We start from the raw sequence: 14,474 nt of genomic DNA, 5'->3' as shown, positions 1-14,474 counted from the left end.
AAGCAAATCTAATGAAATAAAGATGCTTTAATTTGACATAAATGTCTATAAAATAACAGGAAAATTAAAACAGAAGAAAGTGGGATCCAGAAAAATTTATAATAATAAGAAAATTTAAATACACACAAACCAGGAAAATGTAAAAAAAAAAAAAAAGGAAACCAGAAAAATTTAAACTGGAAAATAAATAATAAAAATACAAATTAAAATTTGTGAAAAAAATAAAGCAGATTTCAGAAGGCCCTAAATATACAAATGAATGCATTTCTACCATCACAATCATTTTTAAATACCAGCTTAAATGCATTAGGCACATATTTTGGCCTTGCTGCTTACGACAGAACTGCTTTCCTTCTGAAGCTCGGCCTGCATGTGTGACGCAGCAGCACATTCACAGCACGCCAAACTGCAGCAGCTTCTTTAAATGGCTGCAGAGCTGGCAAAAGGGCTCATGCTGGACGCGCCGGGGGAACGGACACTTCCCTGCACAGCTGAAGAGAAACGTTTAGCACAGCATCCTATTCACTATATGTCATTAAAACCAGGCATCGACCTGAACATCAAGATCTCTCGGTATCTGTGGATTATTTGAGAAAATGAAAGCTGGAGCGCCTGCGGCAGCGTTACGGTGCGATAACCTGACTGACTCCAGGCCAGTGCAACTCCCACACGTAAATTTAGATCTGAAGAGGCTTGCAGAGATTTGAGAGAGAATAGAGTTAGTTCTCAGCTCAAAACAGAGATTCCTCGAGGTTGAAAATGCTTTTATCCCTGCAAACTAGGGCTGGGTGACAAAACAATAACGATAATCATCGAGATATAATTTCTCGATAAAACAATAACAAGAGTTCGACAAACATTCGATATAATGTTTATGTGCCAAAAGCAGAATGAAACGGCGCTACTCATTTGAAGCGCTCGGGTCTTCAGTGGCAAATTAAAACTAGACTAAAATGCTCAGACATTTAGTCGACTAGAACTTGACTAGGGATATGCCGGTATCAGATTTTCATGTTGCGATTAATTGCTAATGCTTTTATCACGGTATACGGTATTATCACGATATTGAAATTTTGTTTTAAAAAAAAGTGCTGTCATAATACAGTATAACAGGTTTAATAACGTTTTTCTTATAACAAAAAATAACTGAACATTTAAATGCAATAAAGCAATACAGAAAAGTTAAAAGATTTACACCGATTAAAGTGCAAAATAACCCTTTACAATAAGACCTCATTAGTTAACATTAGTTAATGCATTAATATTAACAATGAGCAATAGCTACATTTGCTATAGAAGTTATTAATCTTAGTTAAAAAATACAAGTCTTAGTTCATGTTAGCTCATTAAATAACACAGTTGCAACTTTCGATTTTAACAGCGTGTTATTAAATATTGGAATACCTAAGATCAATGAATGTTCAGAAGAATTTTTCATTGGCAGTTTATGTTAACTAATGAATTAACTAATGTTAACTAATGAAGCCCTAATGTAAAGTGTGACCGAACAATAAAGAATCAAAACACTTTCAAACAATATCTAGGGCATGTTGTAGTCCAGCTTAGAATGTAAAAAAAGATTGAAAATAAATAGCCTATTAAGTCTAAATATTTAAGTATTTGGCGCTGTGATGAACATTATAGCAAATACACAAATCTGTTGTGCATTTTGACCAGTTGATGGGAAAAGTATTCTTAAAATCCATTAAATTCAGAATAATTTGTAATATATAATTATTCACGGTATTTAGAAGTGCCCACGATAACAATATCGTGCATATTCATTACCGTGATATATCGCATTACCGAATACCGGCACAAGTCTAAACTTGACTAAAACTAAAACAGGCCAAGTTGACTAAATATGATAAAAACTAAAAGCTATATTTGACTAAACACTAAGACTAAATAAAAAAATATCTGACAAAATGAACACTAACTCGCTGATGAGTCTCGGTCACACGACACTAAACAGTGCTGTGAGATCCAGTGTGAAGTGACTGAATTCACGAACAACACAAATGACTTTAAACTAGTTTAGAGTCTGATGAAACAGGAGAGACACTGTGCGCAACGTTACAGTCAGAAGTAGGGCTGTCGCGATAACCGCAATGTCGCGATTTTTGCTTGTTTTCTTTTTTCGTAAGGTTATGCCCTTCTCGTTTTACACTTCATGCATGTGAACTGAATATTAAACAAGTTAGTAATGATAACAATGTGTACCATGCTGATTTGTACAGAGGCTCCGTAGATTTGCACTTAACAAGCCTAAACAGACAGTGAATGAGAGAGATCGACTGAGCGCGTGCGATTACTTGCGTCTGTCCTCCAGGCAGAGTCATATATATTTGTGAAAATAGGTTGTCATGTCCAAGGAAAGCGAAATCTCTGTCTTAGCATCGACGCATAGCTGGTCAGCAGAGCCTTCTAAAGTGGCGCTCAAAGTTACAATGATTTCAACAGCGTGTTTCATTACATCTCTTTGAATGAATGAATCAGCGTTTTTGAACGTGTAGTTGAATGACGGTCCCTTCCCACCACCTTGTGGCGCATCACTGTAACTGCACTGCCTGACAGCCGTCTAGAACGCTCGCAGGTGGAAATATCAACAGAAAGTATCTTGTCCAGTCAGATTAGAAAATCAGATTACAACTAGCCTAACGATCTTATTGTCAGGTTTATGTTCTGTTATGTGGACCGTTATTTTGTCATTCTCTTCTGTTTACTTCACTTCCTGTTTCAACGCTATTTGGTTTCGGTTTCATTGTCTTCTGAATATGACCTCGTTAGTTATATCGTAACATACACACACAAATTATATATATGGCGGTAATACCGCATACCGCGCTATTGAGCCACTCAAAATTACCGCAAGGGAAATTCCCTCACAGCGACAGCTCTAGTCAGAAGCTTCTCAATCTACAAATCACTGTCATTTACCATGGATTTACTGCAGTAATACTAACTGCACCATGGTATTGTGGCAGAAATGTGGGATATTCGTGTCAAATTTTATTATATTTTAATGTAGACATGCTTTAATTGTATTAAAGGAGTAATGGAATATAATTACAATATTTTTTGTGATTAAGCTAGTGTTTATAAATTTATTTAGACTACTGTTTTTCATACAAATACCTAGAAACCCTATAGTTATATTTTTACCATGGTATTGAGGTTTTAACTGTGGTTATCATGATCTAAATGTATGCTACTATGGAAGACCAATGGTTAATTTTAATCAAACTCAAAACAGTCAGAATAATTCAATTTCACCATACTGTATAAAAATTAGGTTGTTACAATTTTTACAGATGTTACTGTTTTTGATAATGAACATAAATGTACGTCTGCAACTCAGGCTACTGTCAAATGTGCATTTCTAAGAGACAAAAAATGTACTGTTATTAATAGTGAAGCCTGCACTGCAAACTGTGCTGAAGATACTCGTCATCAAAGTCAGGAACACAAACCTGCTTCAGGATTTGAAACAATAGCAATGCCGAAACGAAGAAATTAATGTTTCTATTAAGATAGGCCTACTTATTTTGTTAAGGAAAAACATGAGAAAAAAAACAAACATGTTTGTCATGTTCTGACAATATAAGAGTAGTTTAAAACCACAATTAACAGTCTGGTTTCTACTACTTTCACTTAGGAGCAAAAATCTGCATGTAAACTTCAAAGAAATAAAGATATAAAAATGTATCGTGATAATTATCGACTGATATGAAAAACTTTATCATGCTAATTTTTTATACTGCTGCAGATCACAGACTCACGGATGGCATCCTCTAACAAAACACAAAAGATATATTATGGGTTGTTAAAACAAGCATCTCTACTACTAGTGCTCAAAGTTACGTCACCAAAAGGACCATTTAGTCACATTTTACTGTGCAACTGAGGGTCGAGCTCCTATTCTAACTGTCTAACTCTGTATTTAAGGCCAAACCACAGCATTACAAGAAATATTTAATAAATAATCACTATTAGCTAAAATCCACCTCTCAGACTGATATTTGACCTCTTCTGTCCAAAGCAGAGGAAATTAAAGCTGCTGTTCCCTGCGGTCACTTCATGTGAAGAGATTCTCTGTAAAATACAATGACTCAACACTGAAACACATGCAGCGGCTGCGACTGAGTGTTTGCATGCATTTAAAGTGACAGCACACAATGGACGAGCTACAAGCCTGCAAAACAATATGGAAAGTAATTATTTCAATTGTGCATGCTCTGTTTTCGAATTCTGAGTGCAAAATAAGAAAATATGTGTTGGTATAAATTCATCAATTTTGTTAATGTTTTTGCTGTCATTCATATGCGCATCAGCATTTTTTCCACTATTTTCTCTAAATATCTGTAAGCAGGAGTTTTGTTGCTCTTTTAGACTTTTTTTAGAGTTAATTTCTCCAATCAAAATGTGATTCTCCACCACAGATACAGATCATTTATTGAAACTAAACTGCAAAAACATCTCCTTCAGAAATTTCCATGGTTGTGACATCACAACCATGAGCTCATTAACATATTACCGCATATAATTACATAGTAACACCCACTCATTATTCAGCAGCTCGACTTTGTGTGACAAACAGAAATAGAGAGAGTTTGCCGAATCAAAGCAGAGGCTGTTAGGACATAAAAACTAAATGTTTGGTGCTAGAAAAATTCTTACCTTATCCAAGTAAAATAAATGAACATTCACATTCATTGCAATGTGATTTTTAAGGGAGTCTGAGTGGTATCAGCAGAATAAGGCCTGCTTCAGATGACACCAAACATCTTAACTTTGTTAAGGTTCCCAGCATTCCTGTTTCACTAAGCACACTGAACCATATTGACATATGTGGGACCGGACCAAGATGCCTGGGAAAAAACATGCAGACTAATAATTCAAATGTGGCTAAAAACCACTTTATTGTGGGTGCCGACCATAATAAACAACCAGTCATCATTTACTCGCTCATGCTGTTTCAAACCCATTTGACTTTCTTTCCTCTGTGAAACATGAAAGCAAAAAATGTGGAAGTGGATGGTGATTTTTTTTTTACAGAAAAGCTGCACAAATTGACATAAAAGCCCCATCTTGAAGCCATGTGATTGATCTCTAAAATATAAGTCATTATTTGCTGAAAATGTGACATATTTCATCAAGTCCAATTGCAGATGACATTTAAGAGCTACAGCAAAAGGGATTTTCCTAAAAACCACTTTATTGTGGGTGCCGACCATAATAAACAACCAGTCATCATTTACTCGCTCATGCTGTTTCAAACCCATTTGACTTTCTTTCCTCTGTGAAACATGAAAGCAAAAAATGTGGAAGTGGATGGTGATTTTTTTTTTACAGAAAAGCTGCACAAATTGACATAAAAGCCCCATCTTGAAGCCGTGTGATTGATCTCTAAAATATAAGTCATTATTTGCTGAAAATGTGACATATTTCATCAAGTCCAACTGCAGATGACATTTAAGAGCTACAGCAAAAGGGATTTTTTTAGTGAATAACCACTTAAACATCAGTACATTCCTATCACTTCAGAAGACTTGGAATATATAGTGTAGGGTAGAATTATAATTGCATCTTAACTATGCATAACAAGACTTAAATGAAGAGTTCGGCCAAAATGAAAATTTGCTGAAAATGTGCTCACCCTCAGGCCATCTACGATTAGGATGAGTTTGTTTCTTCATCAGATTTGGAGAAATGTAGCATTGCATCAGTGTCTCAGCAATGGATGCTCTGCAGTGAATGGGTGCCGTCAGAATGAGAGTCCAAACAGCTGATAAAAACATCACAATAATCCACAGCACTCCAGTCCATCAGTTAACATCTGGAGAAGACAAAAGCTGAAACTAATCCATCAAGACATTTTTTTTTTAAAACTTCAAACCGTTGCTTCTAGCTAAAATACGAGTCCATAATCCACACGTCATGTCTCCAGTGAAAAAGTCCATCTCCTGTTGTCTTTCACATCAAAATCCAGCCACATATTTGTTTAGAGCTGTTTTGGCTTGTAAACGGTGCTTGATCTCTGCAGATTTCTCTCCTGATTCAGACCAGACCACTTTTTCACTGGAGGAAGCGTTATTATGGATTATTTTAGTTAGAAACGTCTTAATGATGGATTTGTTTCAGCGTTTGTCTTCTCCAGATGTTAACTGATGGACTGGAGTGCTGTGGATTATTGTGATGTTTTTATCAGCTGTTTGGACTCTCATTCTGACGGCACCCATTCACTGCAGAGCATCCATTGCTGAGACACTGATGCAGTGCTACATTTCTCCAAATCTGATGAATAAACAAACTCATCCTAATCTCGGATGGCCTGAGAGTGAGTAAATTGTCAGCAAATTTCCATTTTTGAGTGAACTATTCCTTTAAGCATTCTACAAAATCTCTTTTTGTGTTCAACGTAAGAAAAAGAGTCACATAGGATTAAATGGACTCGGCTGAACGATTCCTTTAAAGAACATTTTCAGCGATTATGTTTTGAAGGGAAGTGCGCAAAGAACTCACAGAGACTTCGGTTGTCAGGGGACCAAAACAAACCTCGCAGAGGTACAAACACACAGAGGAAAATCCAGCGCAATACGAGCCAGCGTGAATCATCAATGCTGCAAAAGGACAGGGAACATTCCAGCGGCTGCTTTCTGCGCTTCCCACTCATCCGTACGGATCACATGTCAAAAAGCCCAACACAGCGGCTCTAACTATCAGCTCTCGTGCCTATACCGAGGCCTTGTTCTTCTGGGGCGTAAGACAAGCGCGAGTCTGATGGCCAGCTTAGTTGCAGCTACCATCCTCATCCAGACTGCTGAAAAAGGAACGAGCGGGATCCAGAGAAGAGCAAAGATGTGTACAAAAGAGTGGGAGTGAGAAAAAGCTAGTGGAAGAATGAGAAACAGTGGCACTCACAGCTCTGTTCATGTCAGCAGGGAAATCTGGGATCCTTCCAAACGGCAGGCAGCCGACGCGGCTCGGGGAAGAAGCGCATGGAGTCCCGAATCATGCCTTGATTACAAAAAACGCCAGCTGGGCTGCGAGCCAAGATCCCCGAACGCAAAGAAAAGCCCTGCTAACGGATCCCGCCGCTCACCCGTACGGCGCAGCCTCTCTCTCTCTCGCTCTCTCTTAAGCTCTCGCTCATAGTTAAAATTACCCCTCACTCCCCCACCCACGTCTGCGGTCATACCCCTGAAAAACTCCACAAATCACATCCATTCATTTCATGACTCTCAGTACAGGATTTTCAAAATGTTTCAAGAATGAAATTTTGAATTCAAGAGTGTTTCCTCAACTATGGGTGCATTTGGCTCAGTGAACCTTTTGAAAACCTCCCTTTCACACTCTCAATAGTCAATTTAAAGGAATAGTTCATCCGAAATTGACTCACACTCACGTTGTTGCTTAAGTGGGTGGCTCAGTGGTAGAGCATTGCGTTAGCAGCGCAAAAGGTCGTGGGTTCCATTCCCAGGGAACACACATACTGGTAAAAAAGGTATAGCCTGAATGCACTGTAAGTCGCTTTGGATAAAAGCGTCTGCTAAATGCATAAATTACTATTATTATTAAATTATTAATAGGACAGGGTTGAAGCAGGAGTTGAAAAGATTATTACATCATAAAAAGGCTAAATAAATGAAAATCATACATTATAATAAAATTTAATTGCTAAAAAGATTAAATTATAAAAATGATAAATAGTAAATAAATAAATACAACTAAAAAAAATATAAATTAAACACTTTCTAAAAAATAATTGATTAAATCATAAAAATGCTAAATAAAACTACATATTTGATCAATTAAAACAGTAAAAATATAACACTGAAAATTGCTGAAATCATAAGAATGTAAAACTGAAAAAAAGTGCTGTTGCTAGGGTGTTTCTAGGATAATTGGGGGTTTTCTTATTGTCTCAAGTCAAAAAAAGAGTGCATGCTTACATCTATGTGATATTTGAATCTCTACATTTGAGAATGATCAGAACAAACAGTCCCGTATGAACAGCAGTGGTAGTGTTTGTCGAGCCCCAGTAATAATTTGGAGAAATGTTTAAAATAGTATTAGATGCATGTAACACCGCACTCAACTACTCATAGAAGATAGATTTAATCAGAACTAATGATGTTTTTGCATTAAAAATATAAATTTGATGCATCAGAACTAGACAGATATGGTACATTTCCTCCCACAAATGTAAAATAATGCTATAAATCTGGCAAGCCGAGTCAGTGTGTGGAGAACTGGGATTAATTTCGGATCACATGTCAAATAACTCAACACAACGGCTCTAACTGTCAGCTGACAGACGCTCTCGTGCCCAAACCCAGGCCTCGTTCTTCTGGGGAGCGTAAGACAAACGCACATCTGACGGCAAGCTTAGTTGCAGCTACCATCCTCATCCAGACTGCTGAAAAAGGAACGAGCGGGATCCAGAGAAGAGCAAAGATGTGTACAAAAGAGTGGGAGTGAGAAAAAGCTAGTGGAAGAATGAGAAACAGTGGCACTCACAGCTCTGTTCATGTCAGCAGGGAAATCTGGGATCCTTCCAAACGGCAGGCAGCCGACGCGGCTCGGGGAAGAAGCGCATGGAGTCCCGAATCATGCCTTGATTACAAAAAACGCCAGCTGGGCTGCGAGCCAAGATCCCCGAACGCAAAGAAAAGCCCTGCTAACGGATCCCGCCGCTCACCCGTACGGCGCAGCCTCTCTCTCTCTCGCTCTCTCTTAAGCTCTCGCTCATAGTTAAAATTACCCCTCACTCCCCCACCCACGTCTGCGGTCATACCCCTGAAAAACTCCACAAATCACATCCATTCATTTCATGACTCTCAGTACAGGATTTTCAAAATGTTTCAAGAATGAAATTTTGAATTCAAGAGTGTTTCCTCAACTATGGGTGCATTTGGCTCAGTGAACCTTTTGAAAACCTCCCTTTCACACTCTCAATAGTCAATTTAAAGGAATAGTTCATCCGAAATTGACTCACACTCACGTTGTTGCTTAAGTGGGTGGCTCAGTGGTAGAGCATTGCGTTAGCAGCGCAAAAGGTCGTGGGTTCCATTCCCAGGGAACACACATACTGGTAAAAAAGGTATAGCCTGAATGCACTGTAAGTCGCTTTGGATAAAAGCGTCTGCTAAATGCATAAATTACTATTATTATTAAATTATTAATAGGACAGGGTTGAAGCAGGAGTTGAAAAGATTATTACATCATAAAAAGGCTAAATAAATGAAAATCATACATTATAATAAAATTAAATTTCTAAAAAGATTAAATTATAAAAATGATAAATAGTAAATAAATAAATACAACTAAAAAAAATATAAATTAAACACTTTCTAAAAAATAATTGATTAAATCATAAAAATGCTAAATAAAATAAATAAACATAGAACAAATAATGAATTTCTAAAAAAAGAATTGATTAAATCATAAAAATGCTAAATAAATAAACAAATAATAAATTCTAAATTAAACACTTTCTTTAAAAAAATATATAATTTGTTTACCGGCTCGTCATTTACAGTGAACTTGCAAAGGTGCCGTTATTGAAATATTAATTTAAAAATGCCCGCTGTTTCAAACCCATAGGACAGGGGTGATGAAACGTGAATGATTAATCAAAGGATAAAAATTTAAATAAATAATAAAGAAAAAAATTAATTAAATATTTTCTGAAAAACAAAAAGATGAAATAATTCAGTTGTTGCCGAGCATATCATTAACCCACATCAGAGAACCGTGAAACGAAATATTAAATTAAAAACTCGTCAACAATTCTGTGTTTTTCTGTCAATATGGGGTGCTGTGTGTACATTAATGAGGAAAAAAAATTAACAAATGATTTTAGCAAATGGCTGCAATATAACAAAGAGTGAGAAATTTAAGGGGGTCTGAATACTTTCCGTACCCACTGTAAATACATTCAAATAAATATTTTAGGTTTGGCTGACAAAAATCTTTCACTCTCACTAGTGTATTTAAAGGAATAGTTTGCCCAAAAATTACACTTTTCATAACTTATTCATATTTATATAATTTTAAATCAACAGTACAGGGTTGATGAAAACGCATTATTGAATTAGGGCTGATTAAAATGTAGAATTGAACCGTGTACATACTTTGTTGTTGAATTATTTAAATATTAAGTTAAAAACGTTAAATATAATATATAGCCAATATTATATACTGTAAATATTATTGGCTCTTATTATGACAAATTGCCTGTGATTTTCCTCACTTATGAGTCGCTTTAGATAAATACTTCTGATAAATAAATACAAGTAAGCATAAAAAGTAAATCAGACGGTCTCCACCCGTTTAACTGGGCAGTTCTGGGTCAGAATGTGAAGCAAATCATACTAATAATCAAAGATCTGGATACATGAATCAAGATGACTTTACCGTCTGAATCTGTTGATGCACTGAATGGCTCTGAACAAGAAAAAGCATCTGAAATACTCACATCGTCCTCCAGCAGACAGTGTCTGTCCTCACAGAAGTCCATGAACATGATGTGATGCTCCTGGTGTTGCATGATGATTCCTGTAAGAAACATCGACGATTCATGTGTGTGTGTGTATACACTGCAGTGCAAAAGTTTGGGATCAGTAAGATTTGTAATGTTTTTTAACCCTTTAACTGTCACTCACATTTTTGAACACAGACGTGGAAGTGCACTATCCAAACTAACATTTTTATAATTCATGAACGAAAACATTTTGTAACATGATATTGATGTACCATTTTCATGGTAATGCAATGTTTGATTTTAAAATGGGTTTCAAAGGATGAATTTTGAGATTTAAAGTTTTCAATTGATATATAATTTCTGATGATTTCTAAAGTGTGATCGAGAAAAAGGCAACAAAGATGACTTTTTTTGACAAAGGTCAGAACTCCTGTTATGATGTAGATTTTTGAGGTGCACTCTTGTCATAAATTAATCTATTACTTGTCCTACATAGATATTTTACCAATGTTTTAGTAAAAAATTATTTAGGAGTCTTAGACCTTTCCAACAATATATAGTTTGTCATGCTTAGATTAGAATTTAATTGTAATATAGTGAAGTAAACTTAAGCGTCCCACAGAGGGGACGGGTGACACATTTTTATAATTCATGAACGAAAACATTTTGTAACATGATATTGATGTACCATTTTCATGGTAATGCAATGTTTGATTTTAAAATGGGTTTCAAAGGATGAATTTTGAGATTTAAAGTTTTCAATTGATATATAATTTCTGATGATTTCTAAAGTGTGATCGAGAAAAAGGCAACAAAGATGACTTTTTTTGACAAAGGTCAGAACTCCTGTTATGATGTAGATTTTTGAGGTGCACTCTTGTCATAAATTAATCTATTACTTGTCCTACATAGATATTTTACCAATGTTTTAGTAAAAAATTATTTAGGAGTCTTAGACCTTTCCAACGATATATAGTTTGTCATGCTTAGATTAGGATTTAATTGTAATATAGTGAAGTAAACTTAAGCGTCCCACAGAGGGGACGGGTGACAGTTAAAGAAGTCACTTCTGCTCATCAGGGCTGCATTTATTTGATTAGAAATACAGAAAAAAACTGTAATATTGTGAAATATTATTGCAATTTAAAATGACGGTTTTCTACTTTAATATACTTTAAACTGTAATTTATTTCTGTGATCAAAACTGTATTTTCAGCATCATTACTCCAGTCTTCAGTGTCACATGATCATTGTTAGAAAATATTTGTATTTTAAATAAACGCTGTTCTTTTTAACTTCATACATGTAGTGCTTGTATTTGATAAATATACCATGGTAATTCAATTGTATTTAAAATACAGTGTCAGTATTAAATATGAATAAATCAAAATACAATGGTAAAGCAGCAATGCCTCAGTATCAAGTGTCTTTTCCTGGCTGCTTAACCTACAATATCATATTTGTTTATCACACTAATAACTAGGAAATCCATCAGCTAGACTAGCAATAAACAAACAAACATAAACCAGCTTAAGTTAGTTTACCACATTAGTCTCCTCAGCAGGGTTTTAACTATTCTACATCGATTCAAACTTTTCTCACTGCTCAAAAAAAGCCACTGTATTTTAAAATATCTGAGACGTGGTTTAATTTCTTGCTTATAAGTTATAAATCAGTGAATCTGCTTTGCGCTGTAACGCTAGCTTCGCAAACACGGTTGTAGCCGGTCAATGTTTTTATAGCAGTTCAGACATTAGAAGATATAAACGATGACCAAAACGAGATAAACTGAAGCAGATAAACCAGTACTCGTGGGTGTGAGTCGATCTGCTTACCTGCCGACCAGGTAAAACCCGTAGACTGTATAAAAACAGGTAAAAACACAACTTCTTGACTAGCAGACTGAACTGAGGCCTGAGCGGCTGACGTCACCGAGCTGGATTTGGCGCCACAAAACGCGCGAAACCACGTGACCGATTGTTGTAAAGCCTTGAAACTTCATCCTTTTTAAGGACCTTTGCGCTTATTTTGTAGTTAGAGATGTGGATTTGTTCTCAATACCCCTCTGTATATAGCTCATATTTTTTTGTTGATGCCAGATTGTCATAGCAAAGTCAGAATGACCTCCTCTCCTAGGTTCACGAAACGGTCGTCCATAAAATGCATTGCTGTTCTGTTGTAAGTGATCTTAAAGATTCCTAAATGCATCTACTTCCGGAAGGCCAAATAAAGTGCTTTTGCTTTCGCCTAGAAACACACAGCGTCTCCCTGACATGCTGCTTCAACACTAACTGTGGTTACTGAAACCACGCCTTCTTTCTTTGCGTGCACATTTGGGCGCATTATGCTAATATTTCCACATAGTGAGGTAGATATGTGGGGGCGTGTTAGAACGAGCCGTTTTAGGGGGCGTGGCAGAGTCTTAACTTTGATAAAGAATATCTCTTTGGTTTTGAGACTTTAGTCTTTGCAGCTTCAGGGATCTTATCTATGCACAATCAGCTTGTAACACTCCAAAGAGAAAGGAACACTTGAAATCACATCATATGACCCCTTTAAAATCTATATATAGACTGGCAAAACGTGCTTTTGTTGCATATCAAAAGGAATAAACTTGATTACAAGCAAAAAAAACTTGAGCAGACAGACACAGTATATTCATACATGTAGTGCTTGTATTTGATAAATATACCATGGTAATTCAATTGTATTTAAAATACAGTGTCAGTATTAAATATGAATAAATCAAAATACAATGGTAAAGCAGCAATGCCTCAGTATCAAGTGTCTTTTCCTGGCTGCTTAACCTACAATATCATATTTGTTTATCACACTAATAACTAGGAAATCCATCAGCTAGACTAGCAATAAACAAACAAACAAACAAACATAAACCAGCTTAAGTTAGTTTACCACATTAGTCTCCTCAGCAGGGTTTTAACTATTCTACATCGATTCAAATTTTTCTCACTGCTCAAAAAAAGCCACTGTATTTTAAAATATCTGAGACGTGGTTTAATTTCTTGCTTATAAGTTATAAATCAGTGAATCTGCTTTGCGCTGTAACGCTAGCTTCGCAAACACGGTTGTAGCCGGTCAATGTTTTTATGGCAGTTCAGACATTAGAAGATACAAACGATGACCAAAACGAGATAAACTGAAGCAGATAAACCAGTACTCGTGGGTGTGAGTCGATCTGCTTACCTGCCGACCAGGTAAAACCCGTAGACTGTATAAAAACAGGTAAAAACACAACTTCTTGACTAGCAGACTGAACTGAGGCCTGAGCGGCTGACGTCACCGAGCTGGATTTGGCGCCACAAAACGCGCGAAACCACGTGACCGATTGTTGTAAAGCCTTGAAACTTCATCCTTTTTAAGGACCTTTGCGCTTATTTTGTAGTTAGAGATGTGGATTTGTTCTCAATACCCCTCTGTATATAGCTCATATTTTTTTGTTGATTTATTTATTATTAGTTTTTTTTTTCTTCCTTAATTTTCATTATTTTTTACAATCATTGTCTTTTTGAATTTATTGACATTTTTGCTTTTATTGTCAATTTGTATGTGAGTTTTCACTAAATAGAGCAAAAAAAAAAAATAATAATAATTTTTTCATCGAGCTGTAATTCATCTACTGGCCGCTAGAGGCTGACTGCAAAAGAGAGTCAGTCCCATAGACTCCCCATGTTAAAATGCCCAACTTTACAGCAGAAAAAAACATGTTTACAGCCTGTTTCAAAAAATGATTTTGGTCTATATAGCTAATTTTGCCCTTCATGACAATTCCGAGGGGGGGGGATTTTTTTTATAACTCATCAGTTTAAATTATATTAAGCCTTAAAGTTCTGCATAATTAAGGGCGTGGCCACTTGAGTGACAGGTGGATTGCCGCTGCTGTCACCACCGTCGAGCTAGGTGGGCGTGGCTTTAGCAACCTGCTCCCGCCTCTTTGCCCATTTTCGATTATCCGGGAGTGACGCGC

At 36.3% G+C, this 14,474-nt stretch overlaps 1 protein-coding gene across 11 annotated transcripts in view; it reads right to left on the bottom strand.

Annotated features, from left to right (window-relative positions):
* The window catches only part of ccdc9b (coiled-coil domain containing 9B), a 47,326-nt gene extending 33,548 nt beyond the window's left edge, over positions 1 to 13,778 (bottom strand). For 2 of the 11 annotated variants that reach the window (XM_016244274.1, XM_016244281.1), the window contains exons 1-2: positions 12,325 to 12,452; positions 10,484 to 10,563 (exon numbers count right to left, since the gene is read on the bottom strand). In XM_016244274.1, the coding sequence (XP_016099760.1) occupies positions 10,484 to 10,555 (72 nt within the window). In that variant the 5' untranslated portion in view covers positions 10,556 to 10,563; positions 12,325 to 12,452. The other 9 variants (XM_016244283.1, XM_016244285.1, XM_016244275.1 and 6 more) reach the window with 8 other exon arrangements.
* Between the last annotated feature and the right edge of the window lie 696 nt (positions 13,779 to 14,474).

This window comes from Sinocyclocheilus grahami, unplaced genomic scaffold, assembly GCF_001515645.1.
Source record: "Sinocyclocheilus grahami isolate Dianchi unplaced genomic scaffold, SAMN03320097.WGS_v1.1 scaffold713.1, whole genome shotgun sequence".
NCBI lineage: Eukaryota > Metazoa > Chordata > Actinopteri > Cypriniformes > Cyprinidae > Sinocyclocheilus > Sinocyclocheilus grahami.
The sequence above is the reverse complement of the archived record's forward strand: the minus strand, read 5'-3'. Positions and strand labels throughout refer to the sequence as shown.